This window comes from Callorhinus ursinus, unplaced genomic scaffold (genome assembly GCF_003265705.2).
Source record: "Callorhinus ursinus isolate GAN/ISIS: 27379988/994484 unplaced genomic scaffold, GSC_fseal_2.0 scaffold12, whole genome shotgun sequence".
Taxonomy (NCBI): domain Eukaryota; kingdom Metazoa; phylum Chordata; class Mammalia; order Carnivora; family Otariidae; genus Callorhinus; species Callorhinus ursinus.
This window is the reverse complement of record NW_027397074.1, coordinates 76,218,001-76,239,619: the sequence shown is the minus strand read 5'-3', so window position 1 is coordinate 76,239,619 and position 21,619 is coordinate 76,218,001. Positions and strand designations below refer to the sequence as shown.

At 37.1% G+C, this 21,619-nt stretch overlaps 1 protein-coding gene across 2 annotated transcripts in view; it reads right to left on the bottom strand.

Moving 5' to 3' along the window:
• Positions 1-21,619, bottom strand: part of TRIM24 (tripartite motif containing 24) — a 120,446-nt gene that overhangs the window by 8,916 nt on the left and 89,911 nt on the right. The window contains exons 8-13 of one of the 2 annotated variants that reach the window (XM_025854788.2): positions 16,991-17,108; positions 14,213-14,481; positions 9,340-9,513; positions 5,103-5,276; positions 2,831-2,966; positions 1,272-1,344 (exon numbers count right to left, since the gene is read on the bottom strand). In XM_025854788.2, the coding sequence (XP_025710573.1) occupies positions 1,272-1,344; positions 2,831-2,966; positions 5,103-5,276; positions 9,340-9,513; positions 14,213-14,481; positions 16,991-17,108 (944 nt within the window). The remainder of the gene's footprint in view (positions 1-1,271; positions 1,345-2,830; positions 2,967-5,102; positions 5,277-9,339; positions 9,514-14,212; positions 14,482-16,990; positions 17,109-21,619) is intronic. The other variant, XM_073899255.1, reaches the window with a different exon arrangement.

The following is a 21,619-nucleotide window of genomic DNA, read 5'->3' as shown; positions in this document are numbered from 1 at the left end:
GCATGGAGCACTGGGTGTTATACGAAAACAATGGATCGTGGATCACCACATCAAAAACTAATGATGTGGTGATCCACGATCCATTGTTTTCGTATAACACCCAGTGCTCCATGCAGTATGTGCCCTCAATACCCATCACCAGGCTAACCCATCCCCCCCCCTTCAAAACCCTGTTTGTTTCTCAGAGTCCATAGTCTCTCATGGTTCACCTCTCCCTCCGATTCCCCCCCTTCATTTTTCCCTTCCTTCTCCTAATGTCCTCCGTGCTATTCCTTATGTTCACAAATAAGTGAAACTGTATGATAATTGACTTTCTCTGCTTGACTTATTTCACTTAGCATAATCTCCAGTCCCATCCACGTTGATGTAAAAGTTGGGTATTCGTCCTTCCTGATGGCCGAGTAATATTCCGTTGTCTATATGGACCACATCTTCTTTATGCATTCGTCTGTTGAAGGGCATCTCAGCTCTTTCCACAGTTTGGTTATTGCAGACATTGCTGCTATGAACACTGGGGTGCACATGGCCCTTCTTTTCACTACATCTGTGTCTTTGGGGTAAATACCCAGTAGTGCAATTGCTGGGTCATAGGGTAGCTCTATTTTAAAATTTTTAAGGAACCTCCACACTGTTTTCCAAAGTGGTTGTACCAACTTGCATTCCCACCAACAGCATAAGAGCGCTCCCCTTTCTCCACAACCTCTCCAACATTTGTTGTGAGAATGCTTCTTTCATATGATTAGGCAAGTTAAGAACTAGGTTCATTATCTAGGAGAAATCTGCAAGTGTAAGAAATAGACGAGTAAAGCAGTAAGCTAAGATAGAATTTCAACTACTATGAGTTTATTTATTTTAAGGCAGAATTAATGTTTGGCCATTAAAAAAGTCAGAGGACACTGAAGTTAGCATAAAGTTATTGTTTCTTTCCCCACTGAGCTTGTATTTGTACATATTCCTATATAGTACAGTATGTGATACCTACCTTCATTTAAATTTTCCTTGCTATTAGGCTAAAGTCAAATGTATTTTCTTATTTTCAACATATTACCCCCCACCCCAATTTCTGTACCTTTAAAGACAAAACTGCACTTTATTTACTTGATCCATTAATTAATCAAATTAATATATAATTATTCACATTTTAATTTAAAAGTTAAAAATGAAGGAAGTTGTTCAAAATGCATTGAGTTACCAAGAGCATGTTGGAGCACTGTCAAGAGAAATCGAATCAGAGATTTTATATATGAGAGAATAAGGTTAAGTCAGTTTACCTTCCTCGGCTCCCAACGCTGGAGGCACTAGGTGAACGTATTGGTGGGTGAACACTAGTCATAGTAACAGGTCCTGAAGAAGAGGAAATCATTCACATTCATAAAATGGATTAATAATTATGTATTTATTTCCTACTGAATGTGCTCACTTAATACTACACTGAAACTGGAACACAATGAAATTATATATAACAATAAGCAGTCGTTGGACTCGCAGCAAAGTCTAACTCCTTTAGACTAGCGGGGGTACTCAACCTCAGTACTGCTGGCATTTAAGGCCAGATAATTCTTTGGGGGGGGTGGGGCTCTCTGTGCATTGCAGGATGTTTAGCAGCATCCCTGGCCTCTACTAATTATTAGATGTTAGTAGTATCCCTCTATATTTCCCACCCAGGGTGTGACAATCAAAAATGTTTCCAAACACTGTCAAATGTCCCACATTAGAGTAACCAGGGTAAAATCTCAGTGAGGACACTAGCATCAGTGAAAGCTACAGAAGACAATAAAAAGTGGTAGGCACTGATATAAAAGCAGTCCAAGAAAGAAAGCCACACAGAGACCAATTAATGGAGATACTGAAACAAATATTCTACTAGGCAATGCATTTAAGATACTTCATCCAATGCCTAGCACAGTCAGTAAAGGACAAATGTCAGCTTTAGTAATATTGTAAAAATGGTTTCCAGAAATGTTTTATCAACTTATATTCCCGCCACCCATGTATCAGAGTACTTCTCTCATCAAATTCTTATCAATGAGTATTTTCTCTATTTAAGTCTTTGCTAATTTCAACAGTTAGAAATTATATCTTGTTTTGATATTTTTAATAACCACGAGTGAGACTGAATTCCCCAAGTTACTGGCTATTTGTATTTCCTCTTCAGGGAGTTATCTACTCATGTCCTTGGGCAATACTGAGTACTTTCCTTATTTACTTGTACAAACTTGTTTTATAATTAAACAGTTTCTCTGCCATATTTTGTCAACAGTGTTCTTCCAGTCTGTTTGTATTTTAAGTTTATGTTTTAAATAACCATCTCCTTTTAAATTGCATAACTGCTTTATTACGTTTGTGTGACTGGTGAATGACTTAAGAAATTCCCCTCCTTCCTTATGTTGTTCTAAGGCACCTATTTTGCCAAGATCTCTGGGAGTAGGTACTAGAGTGCTTCTCTCTCAAAGGAAATGAGCAGGTACGTTAGAAATCCTTAAACATTAATTAAATACCAAACAAAACCACCAAGAAGTGACTGACACTGATAAATTTTGACCCTAGGAAACTCATATCCAAAAAAAGGGACCACAACACAGGCAAACTTACCAAAAAGAGAATGTATAGTGCTAATTTCCTCCTGGGAATGCTCTCATGCCTATGTTTTATTGAAACTGAAAAGGTACAGAGGTTTAACCTTTGCTTCCCACTTTGAAAGTATACTAATTTTAAATAGTGCCAAAAACTCAGACTCATTTTAATCATCCAACAAAAAGGGGTGGGGAGTCATTACAAGTCGAGTAAAAAATGGGAAAACACTCACAAAATCAAAAGAAGCCCACTTTACCTGCAAGGCCTGGAGATGGCACTGATGAATTTGGTGACTGGACGGTTCTGTTTGAGGGTGGTCTTGGCTGGCCATGATCTATACTAGTATCTTTCCTCACAATATTGTCCAGCATAATAGTACTTGAACAGTCAATCTTACAAGAAAAGAAATTATTTCACGGCATCCTGACTTTGCAAGTTAAAAGCTAGTTTAAATTTAATAGAAAACTTTAATAGTTTAATTACTGTCAAATAAAAAAATATGTAAATATCCTATTTGAGAAGTTCTGATGCATATTTTCCCCATAAACAATCTTGAAAAAAGCTTTCATTCTTCTTAATGTTCCATCTTAGTAAATATGCTGAGGACATACTAGTTCAGAAGTTATGAGCAAGGATAAGGGAGTATCATGTGTCATTCACACCCGTAAAAATTGAAACAAAAAAAATACTTAACTTATTTAAAAATAACAAAAGGTAGCCAAAAAAAAAAAGTTGATGAGAAAAGTAGCAGTTTCACATTTTAGCAAACCTCTTTAGTGTCTGGCTTACTAACAGCCAACTGGATTCTTATATCTGCTTCGGCACACAATCTCCTATGATGTGTGGTTTTGGTTGAAGAAGATGAAGAAAATCTGGCCTTACAAAGGAAGGACCTTGTGGAGCCTCTGACCCCCATGTCTTTGGCTCACATTGAGAACTGGTGCTATGGTATGCACTACATAGATCAAGCAGGCCCACACATAACACATTTCTAGAACAATAACCTCACTTAAGTACATTACTACTATTTGGTAGGAAGAATGGATCCTTTCTAGATTCTTGCTTTAATATAACAGGTATAAAGGAAACACTTCTTTCTTAATTGATTGCTCGGCTAAAATATTGATAAATTTCTACTGAATAAGACTTTATTCTTTAGATGCGAATACTTTCCATGCTTAAATAGACCATTTATTTCCCCAAAATGTCTTTGTGATTAAAGTTCAAGTTTAATTCTTTAATATAGTTCCAGCCTTTCTCAATCAGGATTCTACAAGAGACTTAAGTCCTACTGTCCTAGGGCACAGATTGTGTGTGATGAATTTACTTTTCAACTCTCCATCTACAATGGTGTTAATTATGAACCGTCTTTGAGGTGATTGAGAAAATGGTCACTCAAATCAGCTTCTTTATTCTATGGCTCAGATACAGAATTTCAGTTGAGCAAGGCTGGGAGACAAAGGGTCACCTGTATCTAAGGACTGCAGAGAAAAGAGCAGAAGGACAATTCTACGGTCTGTGGGTTCTCTTTAGGGGAGGGAGTAAGTGCACAGGGTCATTTATGTTAATATTCTTTTGGCAATACCTTGGCCAATACTTTTCAGAGTGTAAAACATACTGGAATGTGACTGGATCTATTGGTTCTTAATGTAAGAAAAGTTATTTACATTGTGAGGTAATCCTAAAAGCTGAAATAAAATTGTAGGAGTGAGACAAAAGAAGTTTTCCTATGTACCACCTATGTATGAAAAATACATGTACTTTACCCATTTAAAGTATATGCAATTATTTTACAAAATGTTAAGTAACTCTGGTAAGGTTAACGATGCAACCAGTAGGAAATATTAGATGATCTCAGTAACTTGAAAAACCAAGTTAAATGAAAATTAAATTATTTTACAATCCGACAAGATATTTCTTACAAGTTTTTAATGTTTGTGTCACAATTATCTAACCTTACAGGGTAAAGTAAGTATCAACTTATACTTGGAGATCTGACTATAGGATATTGTATTTTCTGCCTTTGGAAAAGATTTTTTAAAAAGTCATACTGACAAAGACAGCAAGTACATGTATTTAATTTAAATATAAACTAAATCAGAGGTAATTCCGCACTGGCCAGTATGATCTGGGAGGAGATGTTTTCATTTTCATTGTTAAACTTGTCTCCACCTCTTCTGATGTCTTCAATTCTAGCCTCCCCCGCCAACCTTATTCTAATATAGCACATTCCAGCAACTCAACTTTCCAGCACCTCTGCCCAGGTCCTTACTTCCCTGCTTTCCCTAGTCCATTACGGTAATCATTCATTGACAGACACCTTTAACTGCAGTGCCATGAAAGATGTTCTATAGTATGTTTAAATGCTTAGCGTTTTTATTTTTTCTGCTGTTGTATTTCTAAAGAATGAAAATAACTTCTAAAACCAAACACACAACCTATAATCCGACTAACTCAAGCCTTTTACCAGATCTAAGTTCACTTAAAATTTTCGAAACACTCTTAGTATAAATTTTGTGTATACTTACATCTGGGAGAGAAGGAAGATTGTAAGAACCTCCCACTGGTGAGCTCAAATCAATCATCGGTGAACCGAAAGCCTTTGCATCATATGCTGCGGCACTAGTAATGGTAGGACTAGAAGGAGTCGAGGACGTGCTGTTGGCGGTTGATGCGGCAGCCTGCCCACTGCTGATCTGCCACTACAGCAGCAAGACAGGAGAAAGGGTGTCTGTCAGGCCAAAACATGAAACGTCCAACCAGTTCCTGTTCCTTTCTTACAAAACAAAGTAGAAGACACATTCCGCTATTTGAATTCAACTATAATTTGAACTGAAAGGCGGCGGGGGCGGGGGGGGGGAGGAAGGAGATGGACAGATATATATAATTTTCATTAATCCTATCCAAAAATGTAAAATAAAAAGCACTGATTTTTCTTTTTTAAAGATTTTATTTATCTATTTGACAGAGAGAGAGAGAGAGAGAGCGCGCGCACAAGTAGGCAGAGAGGCAGGCAGAGGGACAGGGAGAAGCAGGTTCTCCGCGGAGCAGGGAGCCCGACGCGGGACTTGATCCCAGGACCCCGGGATCAGGACCCGAGCTAAAGGCAGACGCTTGACCGACTGAGCCACCCAGGCGCCCAAGCACTGATTTTTTTAACCAGAAAACAGTTAGTATGCACCAGAAAACCAAAATACCCCATCTTGGAAAGCTTATATATACTGGAAAAGAAATATACACAGAGACAGCAACTCTGAGGTAAAGATGGAGGGCTAAACACTTATATTTTCTTCTGTCCCTACCTGAGACACCTGAAACTAAAGTTAACAGTTAAGGGGAATTTTTTAAAAAGGCTTTTGACTCAAAAAACATAGGAAAGAAGACAGAAATCCCATTTTGGAAGCCGGAAAGAAGATGGACAAACAGCAAACCACTTATCAATTTGATAAAGCTGAAACCTAAGCTGGCAGTGGGGAAAACAGAGAAGTCAGTCAACACAGACTGCAGAACCCCTAAGGGCTTCGACATTAGAAGCACGGGAGGTGAATCTGGGGCTGAAAACAGGATAATCTGTCGCGAGTCTGTTTAAGCAGCACTGAAGCTCATGTTCCTTTCCTACTTTACCTGTAGTTACCCCAAGATAATATGGACTTCCTCCACCTCCACAGATGAAGGCTGGAAGTTTATTCTCTAAAACAGGTAAAACAGTGTCATTTGACTGAAAGGCACCAGGTTCAGCAGAAGGCAGAAAAGTAGTGCACTGAAAATGAAGATGAAGAAAGCACACTCACACTGAATGCTGAGCTTCCCTCACGCTGCCACTGGCCTCCTACCACTCTTACCCATGTGGCTTCAAGGAGCAGCCAGGCACTACATTTTAGGCAGAGGACAGGAAGATCCTCTGGGAACTGGACCAGCCTAAGAAGACTTAAAGATGGAAACACTAGGAATTCTCCCAATAAATCTGCCTCGTAGCCTTAAATCTACCGTGAAATCTTAATCATCAAGCATTAGCTCCAGACCAAGGCTTTCAGGACTTTCTTAAAACTCACTTCTTATATACGAACAGATAAATAAACCTCAACAAACATCTGAGGAAACTCGTCATTTATGTTAAAAAAGCTACAGTAACTAAGAGAATATCAGGAATGAGAAGTAATAGAGATGAGCCATGATGCTCTCTACAATTTCCTTCAAAACCTATCAAAAAATAAGAACACTTGATAGATGGATGAATAGATAGGTATATGGAAGAATAAATGAGAAGGCAAATAGAACACTTTGTCTCCTATACAACTCTTTCAACTTGTGTTTGAAATTTTTCATAATAAAATATAGGTGAAAAGGAAAGCAACTAAGAGGTATCTCAAGACTACGCAAGGGAAAAAAAAAATCTCCAAACACACTGTTTATATATAGACTACCCTAAATAGAGTGATAGTGTCAGAAGCATTCCAATTTTGAAAAATCTAATTTATATTCTTTACCAAAAAAATTGTGTAAAGAAACCTGTGAATGTCTTCACCACCTACCTACCCCTCATATCCATCCATCCATCCGTCCATCTTTTTCTTTGGACCCTAATCCTCCTCCCCTCCCACAGAATAATCACAGTTACAGATAATGTGTTATCTTTCCAGATTTATATATATCATGTATATACACATATCATACATAGGTCATATATATATGATGTATATACATATATATATATATCACATGTCATATATATATATATGATAAAACACATACACAACCAGAAAAATGAGATAATACCCCACAAAAATTCTAGAACATGGTTTTTCCCACATAAGCACATATAGATTACTGCATTTTCTCAAGAGCTGAAAGTATTCTCCCTGTGCAAATATGCTATAGTTTATTAAATTAACCAATTGAAAACCAATTCCTGACTATATTTTCCTAGTTTGCTCATTTATTCATTCATGTTTACATTTTTGATCAGGAAACATTTTAAAAAACAGTCTTAGAGCGTGTGTCTACCCATTAAAAATAATAAATGAGGAAGAGGTAAAGTACACATTTGTGTACAAAGAATGTGCTAGCTGTTTCTGTGTATGTTAGCACTCAGTTTCAGCACAACTCTGCAAGGTACTCAATGTATAGTTGGGGCAAATGACATTTAAAAGATTAAACTTGTACAAGGTCACAAAATTATTTGGAAAGTAAACAGGATTTAAGGTTAAACTATAGCTTGGGCCCCTTGTCCCTCCCTCTACCGATGAAATAGAGAAAGGTATGCTTTTTATTTAAAAGTATTTTTATTAAATATTATTTAAGAATTAGTTTGGTGATATTACAGCAAAGCCAAACTAATTATAACCACACATATAGATATGCGCGCACACACACACAGTGTGTGTACTTTTTAGAACACAATTTTCATAAATGAATGCCACAGAATTATGAAAATAGCATCATATTCCTTATTTTGGCTTTGGCAAAAAAAACTGAAAACTGAACTCAAACTACAAGTGTTAAGCTAGAAAGATTTGACACGAATTCTTGGAGAAGACAAAGAGAGAACTTTTGTTTTGTTTTAAAGATTTTATTTATTTATTTGACAGAGAGAGAGACAGTGAGAGAGGGAACACAAGCAGTGGGGAGAGGGAGAGGGAGAGGCAAGCTTCCCGTAGAACAGGGAGCCTGATGCAGGGTTTGATCCCAGGACCCTGGGATCATGACCTGAGCCGAAGGCAGACGCTTAACGACTGAGCCACCCAGGTGCCCCGAACTTTTACTTGTTAAAAAGTAATGTCATATCTAAAAAATATTTTTACCCAAAGACATTAAGAATATATTAAACTTTATCAGATTTAATATATAATTAAATATTAAACTTAATCAGATATATATATATATGTACCCCATATTAAAATTGTCAGTTTGTTTTTAGGAAGTCTCCTTGTAACAATTTATTTTTTATTTATTTTTATTTTTTTATAGGAATGCCGCGGGGCATTCCCTGCAGCTTTTTTTTTTTTTAAAGATTTTATTTATTTATTTGACAGAGAGAGAGATAGCAAGAGCAGGAACACTAGCAGGGGGAGTGGGAGAGGGAGAAGCGGGCTTCCCGTGAGGCAGGGAGCCCGATGAAGGGCTCCCTGAGACGAAGGCAACGCTTAACGACTGAGCCACCCAAGTGCCCCTCCTTGTAACAATTTAAAGATTCATTCATGTTCTCTTTTGCAGAAATATAATCTGTATTTGTTAGAATACTTCTGTCTTAATGCACTCTGCTAGAAGCTATACCTATCTGTATTGCCAAAATTCATACCTATGACTTGCTGATTATTCTGGGACTTCACTCTAATATCAATATAAGTGGCTTGATTTTTCTTGTTAATTACAAATCAAGACCTTTTCTCTTAGCTTTGTCTCTTTAGGTCTGTGTATAATAAACTTGGTAACTCACATTTATTTAAAAAAAGAAAAAAAGAAGGGGGGTGCCTGGGCGGCTCAGTCAGTTAAGCACCCAACCGCTTGCTTTCGGCTGTCATGATTTCAGGGTCCTGGATTGAGCCCCGTGTTGGGCTCCATGCTCATCAGGGAGTCTGCTTGAGGATTCTCTCTCCTTCTCCCTCTGCCCCTCCCCACCACTCATGCACTTTCTCTCTCTCAAATAAATAAATCCCCCCCCCAAAAAAATGCTCGCTCTGGCTCTTCATTGCTTTATCTATAAATTTAATGTGATTTGAAAATAGAGAAGCAGAACAAGAAACTGAAGAAAGTAAATATATATACCTGTTTTATAGCTTGTTGAGCCAAAAAAGCCATCTGTAGTGGGTTGGGCTTTATTGCTTGTCGTGGCATGTTCTGATTTGGTGGATATCTTAGCTGTTGAGGATGTGGAGGAAGAACTGGTCCATTGGGTTTGGGGCTGTGATTTTGAAAATTTATCAAACGTGGAGGGGGTTGCTGGAAAAAAGAAATTATGCCAATTTAGTGACAATCATCTCTTGTAAGACAAATTATAGAGAACTCTGTAACTTTCACAGAAAGACACCACCTCTGTCACAGATGAATAATTTATTAATACTACAACAAGGGTATGGGGGAAGGAGGCAGCCTTCCAGAATGTGTATAACTATGTGATAAGTTTTATTAGGAAAGAGCCTTGGGAGAGGGGTTTCCAACTTTAAGTAGGTTACAAAAGGACTGGACGTAGGCCATGTTACGAAGTAGGGAAAATTTGTGTTTGGTATCCTTAGAAGTCCCCGATGATTACATTTTGCAAAGAACTGCCCTCTTCAGATCTCCTAAAATAATGTGATGGTAGAATAATAATTGCTAGCATTTACAGAGCGGTTGTTACATGCCAGGTACTGCTTTAAGGGCTTTACATGAGTTAATTCATTTAATCTTCACAATAATACTATGAGGTAGGGATTCTGTTCATTTTACAGAAAAGGAAACTGAGGTATAGAGAATTTAAATAACCTGCCTCAGATTAATGAAAATAATAAAAGAGGAAGCTGGAACTTGAACTCAAGCACTCTGGCTCCAAGGTCTGCACTCTTAACCAATAAAGCACGAATAAGGAAAACAGTTGTTATTAATAACATTTAAAAATTAATGAGTTTTAGATCTTACTGAGGTCAAACCAAATGCCAGGCATTATGATTAGCATTTTACATGTGTTACTTCATTATTACCTTCCCCTCATTTCACAAATGAGGACACTGAACATTAGAAAGCTTAGAACTTGAAAAAGGTCACACAGCTAGTAAAAGGCAGCACTAGATCTTTAATCCAAACCTACTCTGCCATGTCATCACCAAAACACCTGCTGGGTGTAGCTGGGGGCGGATTAAGGTACTCATTAGAGCTAAGAGGATGAATTTCCCTAAAGAAAAATAGATTTCAAATGGAAACTCTTCAAGGACAACATTGGTGGGTTACATGATAGGGCAAGGGCTGGGAAGGCAAACCCTCTTTGTGCATAAATGCTAGCCGTGGAAATTGAGACCAATGTTCTAAAAAAAGGTAACCCTATATGCCAGTCGCAGTCTCGTGGTGAACCAATTCTATGGTTGGCAACTTATTGTAAAGCAAGTACTTATTTTTAGCTCTCTAAACTGTATATGATTAGAACTTCTCAGAAAGGGGAGTATTAACTTCCATATTCACAAGGGGACAAATGTGAAATTTGTAGGGCTGAAGTAACAGCACCTTAACTTTTGGTCCTCTGAAGGAAGACAGCTATAAAAGGGAGGCCTGCCCTCTATTTTTGCTTTTCCTTTCTCATTTGTGGAATTTACTTTCTTTTCCTGGGTAAATGCTTCTCTTTCCCCTCTCTTACAAATTAGTTGGCACTGGGTTCACCCTCAGTAACTCTCGAGAGGGGCCAGCAATTATGGACCCAATGAAAAATAGATTTAGATACTGTTTCAAGACCAAGGGAAATTCTGTGGGTGCAGAAGAGAAAAATATTAGAGGAAATGTCATAACTGTATGGACGCATAAGCCTGAAGCCATAGCAATTCTCTTTGATTTTTGAAGTTTTGTGATTTGAAGGGTTTTGTATCAGAGAAACACAAACAGAAAACAGTTGGGGAATTACAGTGGAAATAGTGAAAAACTTCTAAATTTATCTAAGCGATACCTTTTTAAAAAGTGTGGAAATCATCCAAAACGGTCTTTAAGAGAGAATAAAGGAACTTACATTAGCCCTTTGCTACCACACTCACAGCCCCACCCAGACTGAGATTTATACACTGATAAAGTCAAGAAGTGACACTTGATGCTAGAATAACGTACTCTGAGAAATCGGTGTCGGAATGGATGTCAACCCTGCCATCAAGGAGCTCAGAGTTTGATAAGACGTGAGGGGCTTTTTTTCCCCTCTCCTAAATTGTTATACTTGATTGTGTTAGCAGGGAAGGCAACTTTGAAGAATAAGACTAGGAACTAGTTATGAGCATAAGAGAAAAAGCAAAACCAGTGCTACTTTAATTAAATGGAATCAACTAATTTGCAAGGAAGATACAGACGGAAAAAAGAGAACAGAGAAATAATTGAGCACTTAAGCAAACTGACATATAAACATCATTATCCTCACCCTCACTCTAAGTACCTTTATGATTTCAGGTTTTGATTGTATTCTAGGTCAGTAGTCCCCAGCTGTGCATAATAACCATGAAGGATAGTGGATGTCCTAACATCCATCCACTGTTCAGGAAAATTAATGTACACATATGTACAAGAGTATCTCCACAGCAGTAAATCTGACCCAGGAGTGAGAACCGCTGCTATGAATTATGTATAAAACAACACAGGTGACAGTGCTCTCTAACAAACTGCAACCTGTCCACTGGAGTAGACTGCATAGTGCTGAATAAACAGAGGCACAGTCTATCAGGTTTGTATTACTTAGTTCTGTATCCTACCTTTGCACCACACAACTCTTTAACCACGCAGATTACATGGTTAATATTCAGAGGAAGAAGAAATAAGGGACTCTCATGTAAGCAATTAAATTTAACTGTGTCCTATGGACAGATGTAGAGTATGATTTGAGCATACCCACAAAGCCAGAGGCACACACAGCCTCCTTATAGACAGACACCTTCCCACACTTACATGTAAATAAACTGGTAGGAAACTAAGTACACAGCTAGGCAGAGCAGTGTAAAAGCTTGTGGAGGAGGACAAATTGACGAGTGAAAAATGTATGAGTATTTGGCAGAGAACACATAAAAATGAGAGATAAAAATAAAAATGAGTATGAAAGAAGATTCAGGAGTCACTGAAAGTAGTAGAAAAACAATACTGTGTGAGGAAATGACCAAAAGATGTGAAAATTACTTTATTTCTAAGAGGGAAAAATAGGTTTCATAATACAGACTGTGTATTATATAGATTATACAGCAGTAAACCCTAGAGAGGAAAAATAAGATCAAAAGCAAATTTCTGAGATAAGTAGACCAAAGGCTCAGAGATCATTTTCTTTGTCACTGCTTATAAATAACAATGATAGAGGGACCAAGTCACATAGAATCTACTAACTGCCTCAGTTCCTTATTTCTTAGTGAAATGGCAATTAACACAAATAATGAATTTATCTTTTTCACATTAATAAACTTAAATAAAAATCACTTTTCTATCTCCCAGACACTTAAATATTAATCATGCAAATGCTTAGTACTAGGCACTCAACTCTCTTTTCTTTTTAAATTTATCTTTAGAAATATTTTGGTACTCTTTGAAGTCTACCTGCAGAATATCAGTCTGCAGAGGTAATGACAAAATTATTCCTCAATTTTCTTAAAATTTCAACTCTGTCAGTTGTGCTCCTGGTATCTAAAGTGTACAAGTCTTTTGCCATGGAACACTCACCAAAGACCTCTTAAATTCTTTATTAATTACTTCCTGTGAAAACATGAGTTAAAACAAAGTTCTAGAGGAATAATCTATAGGGTGTATTAATATTCCCCTGGATTTGACATGCCTTCTTAATCAAATTCTACAAAACCATAAGCCTGAAATAAATTGCTTTAGGTCTTCACAGAAGCAACTTGACAAAATCAGGATCTACCCATGTCCATAACTTTATTCAGGGTTGAAGTAAGAGCCCTATGAAGACCAATTCCACATTTTGTAAATTTGCTACAAAAAATACTATTATGCCATTTAATTACTTTTTCATAAAGAACCACATTATACATTCCTCTTAGTGCTAGAAAAATACTAGTAAAACGTTTCTTCCCTAATTAACTGGCATGTTTCCTTTTTACCAAATAATATAGATATTATATCTGTTTCTTGTTTTCTTTGGTTGAGAAAAAAATTCTGCTCTAAGTCTTGTTCTCAAGTAAAAAGAATTCTTAGCCTAGTTCTGCACACTTTGATTCTTATTAAACCCTGTTTCATTTCATTCATGTCAATCCATTTGAAGTATACCACTTCAAATCCTTCTCAGAAATAGGAAGAGTATAAATTAATAAATAACAATTTGTATGAATTACTAAGACTTTACATTCCTGAGTAAATTTTTAGTAAGTATGCCCAGATCTAACTTGAGTAGGATGGTGAAACTCCTTAACAGAACATATAAACTTATCTTCAAAAATCAGATTAGAAGTAAATGGAGTACTTCATACCTAGTAAAAATAAGAATGGTTCATGGAATACCTGCTCAGAAATAGAGTCTGAAGAAGGGAGATTTCTAGTGAACCACTCCCCAACCCTTTCCTATTTCGTTTTACCCTAATTTCTAAGACGTGCGGTGGTTTTCCTCAACAGTGCCTCCCCACAAAGACCAGATAACTGAAGAACGAATCATTCTGAAGCACTAACACAGGAATGATGAGTTACAGATACACAACTTTACCATCAGCCATAGGCATGGGTTGTTTAGGAATGCAACGATTTATCCTCGGTTATAATTTGAAGACAACAAAGAGTATATGAAAATAGTTGTACCAGCTCAATAAACCATTAATTTCTTTTTGTGAAGGACTAAAAACTAGGAGTTAACTCAGGGATACTTTTGATAAAGTTTTATAGATTCATATATTCAGATCATAGATGACAGATGTCTTGGTTATCTTAAGAGATGCTGAATACAATTGTACTATAATTATCTAAGTTAGGACAGGCCTGCTTCCAAATTTACCTGATGAGAGATGGAAGGTTGCTGGATGGGCCCCTGCATTCTAGGGTTTGGTAAACCCACAGGTGCTGGCCTCCGTTGCACCTGTTGCCTCTGAGCCATTACCTGTTGCTGCATATGCTGGAGTCGTAACTGAGCTAGGCTGATCTGTGTTGGAAACTTGGATAACTGGTTTGAAGATAAACCACCTGGTGGCTGTGAATTCTGTTCCACGACAGGATTCTGCTTAGGCATTTGTGGCTGACTCTCTTTATCTTCAATTACTAAAGAACCTAATCAAAGAGAAAAAGTTGAGTTCTCAAGTTTTTCTGATAGTGAAATACCGTATTTTGTAAGGCTATTTTTGCTGAACTCCAAATTGCCAAGAAATTTTTTGGTCTCAGAAACAGTTTACACTCTTAAAAATAGAAGGCCCCAAAGAGCTTTTGCTTATGTAAGTTCTAGCTATCAAATTTTACCATATTAGAAACCATTAAAAACATTTTTTACTTATTATTAATTCATTTAAAAATAACAGACCTATAATAACATTTTTATGAAAAATAACTTTTCAAAAATATTAGTGACTGTTTTAGTATTTTTAAAAATCTCTTTAACATGTCTCGCCTAAAAGTTGAACTCTCCTATCTGTTTTTGCACTATCTGTCATTATATATTGTTTGGGTTGAAATACCTGAAGAAAACCGGCCACAAACAGACATGTAGTTGACAAAGGGAGGCCTTGTAGTGTGCTCAAGGAGCCTCATACTATGTCTTAACTGCAGTCGTTTATCAAAACAAAACAGGCAAACCTGACATTGGTTCTAAAACTCCACAATATATTTCTGATTCTTTAGTATGAGCAATTTGTAATCTCTCAAATCCTTATGTCTTCAACAGTGCATAATACATCAGTTCTCTGACAGACAATACTCTGGCTTACAGTTACACTTTTAGAATTTAAGCGTGCCTCTGAATAGGTCTGATTAAAGCACAAGGCAAAGCTTGACCTCAACAGTAGAGACTCAAATGTTTCTGATTTACTAAGCATAAACATCCTAAAAAAAAATATGGTTATCATTGATTAAATACTCATTGTATGTTAGGCAATATGATATCAAGTCTATGTATATCCATAAGTCCTTTTTATAGATAAGGGATCTAAGGGTTCAGAGAGATTGAACAACTTACCCAAACTCACCAAGACATTAAGTGAATGTTCATCTATATCAATATTTTTCCCTCACACTCTTCTATTTCTCAGAAGCCATGGATAAACAAGTTTGGGAAACTTGTCTCCTTCTTAGAATATTTAAAATGCAAATCTCATTGTAAATGACAATTTACACAGCTGTACATGATAGCTCTGAGAAGACTTACAGTAAAGGATACGGTTTAATTTTATTATAGGATTTTCACAAACTTCACAAATAGGGATGCTGTTTTTATTTTGTTTTTGCTGATACAGATTTATCTAAAACTATATCCACTTATGTGTTATAGTTACACACATATTCTTAATTTTACCTATGTCTACATCATGTGGTTTTATAGTATAAGCAATATGCTTATAAGTACATATATTTCCGTATATGATATATTATGTGGATAGGTACTCTGTAGAGCTGACTGTGTGGTGGTTCACACAGGGTAAGAGTTACTTATAAACACACTTTGTATTAAGATGCTTCTTTTTAGTAATATAGGTGAGACTGTGTGTGATTCCAGATGTCTGCTACCTATCAATAAATACGTTGCTGCATGCACTTTGAAACTGAGCCACAGGGGTCACCTTATCACCATCCTTTTTGTTCTTCTGTTGTATGGATAAGATTTGTGTAAGCTTATTGCTTCCTTTCTTGGTATATTATGACAGCACTGGCTCTCTCCCTTTCCAGCCATTTCTTCCTTTCCTACCCAGAATCTAGCCTAGGGAAGGAGAGCAACCATCTTTGATGATTTTGAAACACAGTCAATGAGACCAAAAACTGTCATCAAAGGGACTGCGTTGGTGGTTGATGAAGAATGTATAGGGAATTCTTACATTTCTACTTCTATAGATTCCCTGTGAGAAATGAAGAGGCAAAAAGGGAAGACTTTTTCTACTAGCAAATACTGTAGGGAAGCTAAAGGAATAATTTTCTGCTGAACTGCCTGCAAAGATATTTGAGCTTCTAATCTTGCCAAAATGATAGTCTCCCTTTGTGACAATTCAGTGGGCTCTAATACTTAAAACTGGGGCACTTTTCTGTGTGCATGTTACACTCTAATTTGTAAGTTTAAAAATATGTAGTTATTACATAAAAGGCAGAATAAAAAAATGAGAAGTCTCCCCTAGCAAGATCAAGCAAATGAACCCTTAGGTGCTTCATGACTGGGTATAAAAAGTAAGTAAGCCAATAGGAGAAATACTATTTTATCAGAAAACATTCCAAATATCAAAAATCCTGTATCAATGGCAGTCATGAGTCAAAAGTTTTATTACCCCATTCTGATAAACCTATAGTTAACAATAGAAACAAGATTCTACGGAAAAAAGAACTTCTAAATCCCAAAGTCTAGATACCCTGTGAGTCAATATAAAGGATGTTCATATCCATTTATTTACATGTGTACTTGTACTCATGCATGCGTCACACATATATACATAACAATAAAATACTGGCAAAAATTCCATGTCTTCAAAACAAGGTAATAAAAACACTTCGGGGGTGGAAGGGAATACATTTTCAATAACATATCATAATCATGAAGAGTTCTAGAAACAAATGGCACTTTGAGAAAACGGACATAAGGGCCTACCTAAATTGATAATATTTTGAGCCCAGAAACTAGGATCACAGTGAAACTGGATGGTATTGTTGGTCACTGGGGAAGCATCACACCTTGCTCGAAGAAGGTGCCGTAACCGGTATGTAATCTAGAAGAAAGGAGAGACAACTAAACATTGGTGTCTTTAATCAAGCAAATAATTTATTAAGTTCCCAGTAAATACACAAAAAATGGTCTCTGGTATGTATGCTAACACAAAATAAGTAATCATATCTAAGTTATAAACGTGGATAAGTTTTTTTTTAACATGTTAAAAGTTTTGAGATATAATTCAATTAGCTATACTACTGAACACAAAACTGAAAAATATCTTAAAGTGATAGGTTCGTTAAAGTCAGTTTTTTGAATTACTAAAACTTCAGGGAAGCACCAACTAAATATTTGTAAAATAAATTTTAACACATTTGCTCTTTTATTTATTTTACTTACTCTTTTAAAGAAGGATTCAAAATTTAGACTAGGGGGCTAATGAGTTATGGAAAGTACAAATTAATCTCAGCCCATAAGTTGGCCTGCTAGGGATGGTTCTCCTTGCTCCTATGTTTTCAATCTCATGTCATCACACAATACCACCCACCTCCTCCCCCACTGTGGAAGTTGTCCTCAGTGAATACTTGGTCATTCTCCCTCAGTCCTTGAAGAATTTAGTTCCTGGCTCATTATCACCATCTCTAACATTACTTTTGTCGTAAATCTTGGATGATTTTAATATCCAACCAGCTGATCCTTCTTTCCACCTCTCTCTAGTGCCCAAGTACCAATAATCCAATAAACCTTAAGGCCCTATAAGTGCTCTTAGAATTTTTCCCTGTCCTTTGATCTCACCTCACCAGTAACCTTACCCCGCTGAAATCCCAGGGTCAATCACCATAATCACGTTGCATATACCCTTGATACCTCTTTCTCTCACATACTCCCTTCCCTCTCAACCTTTCCCCCAACAAAATAAAACAACCCTGGTTAAACCCAACTTTTGCCTCTGCAGATATAACTGGACAAATAAACACATGACAATTTACTTCAAGTAGGCCCCTAAGGTTGACTGGCTATCATGACATTTTTCTGGTACTTTATTTCCCTACTCTCTTAAATGACTATTCGAATTTTCTTCTCAAATCTCTAGCTCTCCTTCCTCTCCCATTCTCAATCTCAGCTGATGATTTTGCTTATAATTTTACTGAGAAAGCAGGAACAATCAGGGTCCTTCTACAAATTCTCACCACTTGTATTAGTGTTCCCTCCTATTACAATGGATTAAATGGCCATGTTTCTTTTTTCTTTTCTTTTTTTTTTTTTTAGATTTTATTTATTTGAGAAAGACGGAGAGAGCGAGTGTGAGAGAGCGCACACACGGAGCTGGGGTCAGGGGATGGGGTGGGGTGTAGAGAATCTCAAGCAAACTCCCCCAAGAAGCTTGGAGCCTGACATGGGGCTTGATCCCAGGACCCTGAGATCATGACCTGAGCTGAAATCAAGCCATAAGCTTAAATGACTGAGCCATCAGGTGCCCCGAAATGGCCATGCTTCTAAAGTCAGTCCTTCCACTTGTGCAACAGTACCCAACCTTTCTTGCCTACTTACGGACACTACTCAGCAATTTTCTTCCCTCTCCTGTATCACCTAGGCTTCCATTTTACTGGATCACTCTTATCAACATATAAACATGCTTTAACTTTTCCCAGCTAAAAACAAAACTCTTGGCTCCTTTCCTCCTACCATCCACTGCCCCATTTTTCTGCTTTTTAACAGCAAACTCTTAAAAAAAACTCATCTATTTTTACTGCCCCATTCCCCTCCTCCCATTCTTTTCTGAAACCATTTCCTTCACTTGGCTTTCAGCATACTATACTCTCATGGTTTTGCCTTTATTTTAGCAGCTGTTACTTTTTGGGGCCACTGAGAATAGGTTTGGGTTCCAGTGCACCATCACAGCCTCCAGTGTTGGTTCTTTGTCTTGCAACTGCCCTCTTTTCTCCTATTCCCACATAGTTTTAGTGATCTCATATAGTCTCATAGTTTAAATGACTTCTTAATCTGTATCCCAAGTCTGGATCTCTCTTTTGAACTTGCATTTCAAACTTCTTAGTCAACATCTCCACCTGGTTGTCTGACAGGCACCTCAAATTTAGTATGTCTAAAAGGGAACTTCTGATCTTTCTCTTCAAGTCTTTTTGTCCTATAATCTCCATCTCCATTATTATTTTCCTACTGCTGAGTTAAGTCCCTGGTTCCTTTCTATTTCTCAAGCCCTACATTCAACCTGTCAGCAAATCCTACTTGTCCTATCCTTAAAAGACATGGATAACCCTACCAGTTTTCCCATCAACTCTATTAATTCTCCTGTTACCACCTTGGAAAAGCCACCTTGCTGCAGTAAGATTCAACTGGTCTCCCTTACTTCTCTCTTGCCTTCAACTACCTATAATCTACTCTAAATAGCCACAGTGACTGTTAAAATATAAATCATATTCTGTCCTTCTCAAGTCCCTCTCTCTAATGGTTGCCCATCTTACTCAGATTAAAAACGAACGTCCTCATAATGAACTACAACGCTTGTGCTATTTGACTTTCTATTACTTCTCTGACCTTACTCGTACTACTTTCTGCTCCTTCACTCTGTTCCAGCCCCTCAGGCCTCCTTGTATCCATATCACAAAAACTTCCACCTCTATATTTGCACTTGCTGTGTGCTCTGCCAGAATTTACTTCCCTTGAGTATTTACTTCCTACAGGGCTTGCTTCCTCATTTCCATCAGTATTTGCTCAAATATCACCCTCTTTGGATAGACTTAACATACCTAAAACTACAATCCCCACCCCAATGTTCCCAGACTCCTTTCCTTAATTTACCTTTCTCTAGAGCACTGAACACCATGTAGCAGTATACATATTTTATTTATTTCAGCACTGTCTCTCTTCACTAAAATGCAATTCCTTGAGGGCAAAGATTTTATTTTGTTTTCTGTTCTCCCAGTGCTTAGAATGCTGCCTGATATGTAGCAGGTATTCAGTAAGTAAGTGTTGAATACATTTGTTTCAGTTGCTAAATTATGTCCAACAGCTATACTAAATTCTGAGTAAAAAAGCACGAACTTATTTTGGGACTGTGTGGAATACATGGCACAGTGTGTAGCAAACAGCACGCAACACAATGCTCTTCTCCCTAAGTTTTTCCTGCCTTTAATTTTTTATATCCTCTAACAGTTCTCACTGTAAAAATGCTAACCAAAATAATTATTCCAAGAATTTCCCTTCATAAATACACGCATGTTTTACCATTTCCAAAAATTTAATCATTTTGAAATAATTTTAAAATTGTTGAAAACTGAAAAGAACTCTTCACCCAGATTTCCCAACTGTTAATGTATTAGCACATTTCTTCGAGTGCCCGCCCAACTGCTTCTGCACTATTATTACTTGTCTTTTTCTGAACCTTTTGACAGCAAGTTGCAGACATGAGGTTCTGTCTACCCCAAACACTCCAGGGAGTATAACTTAAAACATAGATCCTCTTAACATAAGCAGCAAGTTCCAAATTCCAAAAGCAGGTTTGTCACAACACTATAATCCAATCCAAAGGCCTCATTCAAATGGTAACTCTCCTAACAGGGTCACTTCCCAGAATGCTATCAAGGAATACAGGTTGCATTTAGTTGTCACTTCTCTGCAGTTCGTTGGTCTTTCCCCGTCATTTATGTCCTTGATGGCTTTGAAGAGTTCGGGTCTTATATTCTGCAAGATGACCTTCAACATGGGTCTGAGTGTAGTTCCTCCTGATCAGACTTAGTAAAGCATTCTTGTCAGGAATCCCACATAAATGATAATGTGCATTTCTTAGTGCATCGGATCAGGAAGCTCAGGATGTCAATCTGTCCCACAACTGCTGATACAAATCCTTATCACCTGGCAATTTTGCTGCCCAGTTTCTCCACCTTAAATTCACTGGATTTCCCCCTTTGTAACTGATTAGTATTTTGTAAAGAGGTATTCTAGGATTACACTGAAATCCTGTTCCATCAATTCTCTACTCACTGGATTAGTATACTCTGATCACTCCTTAATTACCTCTACGATAGTGAGCAAATATGCTTCTTTATATCTACTATTCTACAGTTACTGATTTATACTGTGACATAAACTTTTCCCTTCTTTATCATTTATGCAGAAAAAATGGTTAAAATCAGAAATGTGAGCACTTTCTTAAAAGAAAATCAACTCTAAATAAAGGGAACTATGAGGTAAACCCCTTGGGACATACCTTTCCCTCCTTCCGGTACTAACTACACTATAAATCCCTTCTTTTGCTATTGAGAAAATAAAAGACACATTTATTTACAACTCTGATAGCTACTATCTGCTAATTAAGTTGTGCCAAGGTCTAAAAGTAATATCAAACTTGGGCAAACTATTCATTAAGTAACATTTTTTTTTCCTGATGTATTTTGCTGTCAAGATGTAAGAGCTCTCTTACCGTCAAATTATTTTATTACCCATCTAAAATGTAAACCTTGTCAAATCTCCTGATACATGTTTTAGATAATTCTGAAAAGCCATAAAGCCTGGCTGGTGTAGATGATAATGGTTCATTAATATATTTGG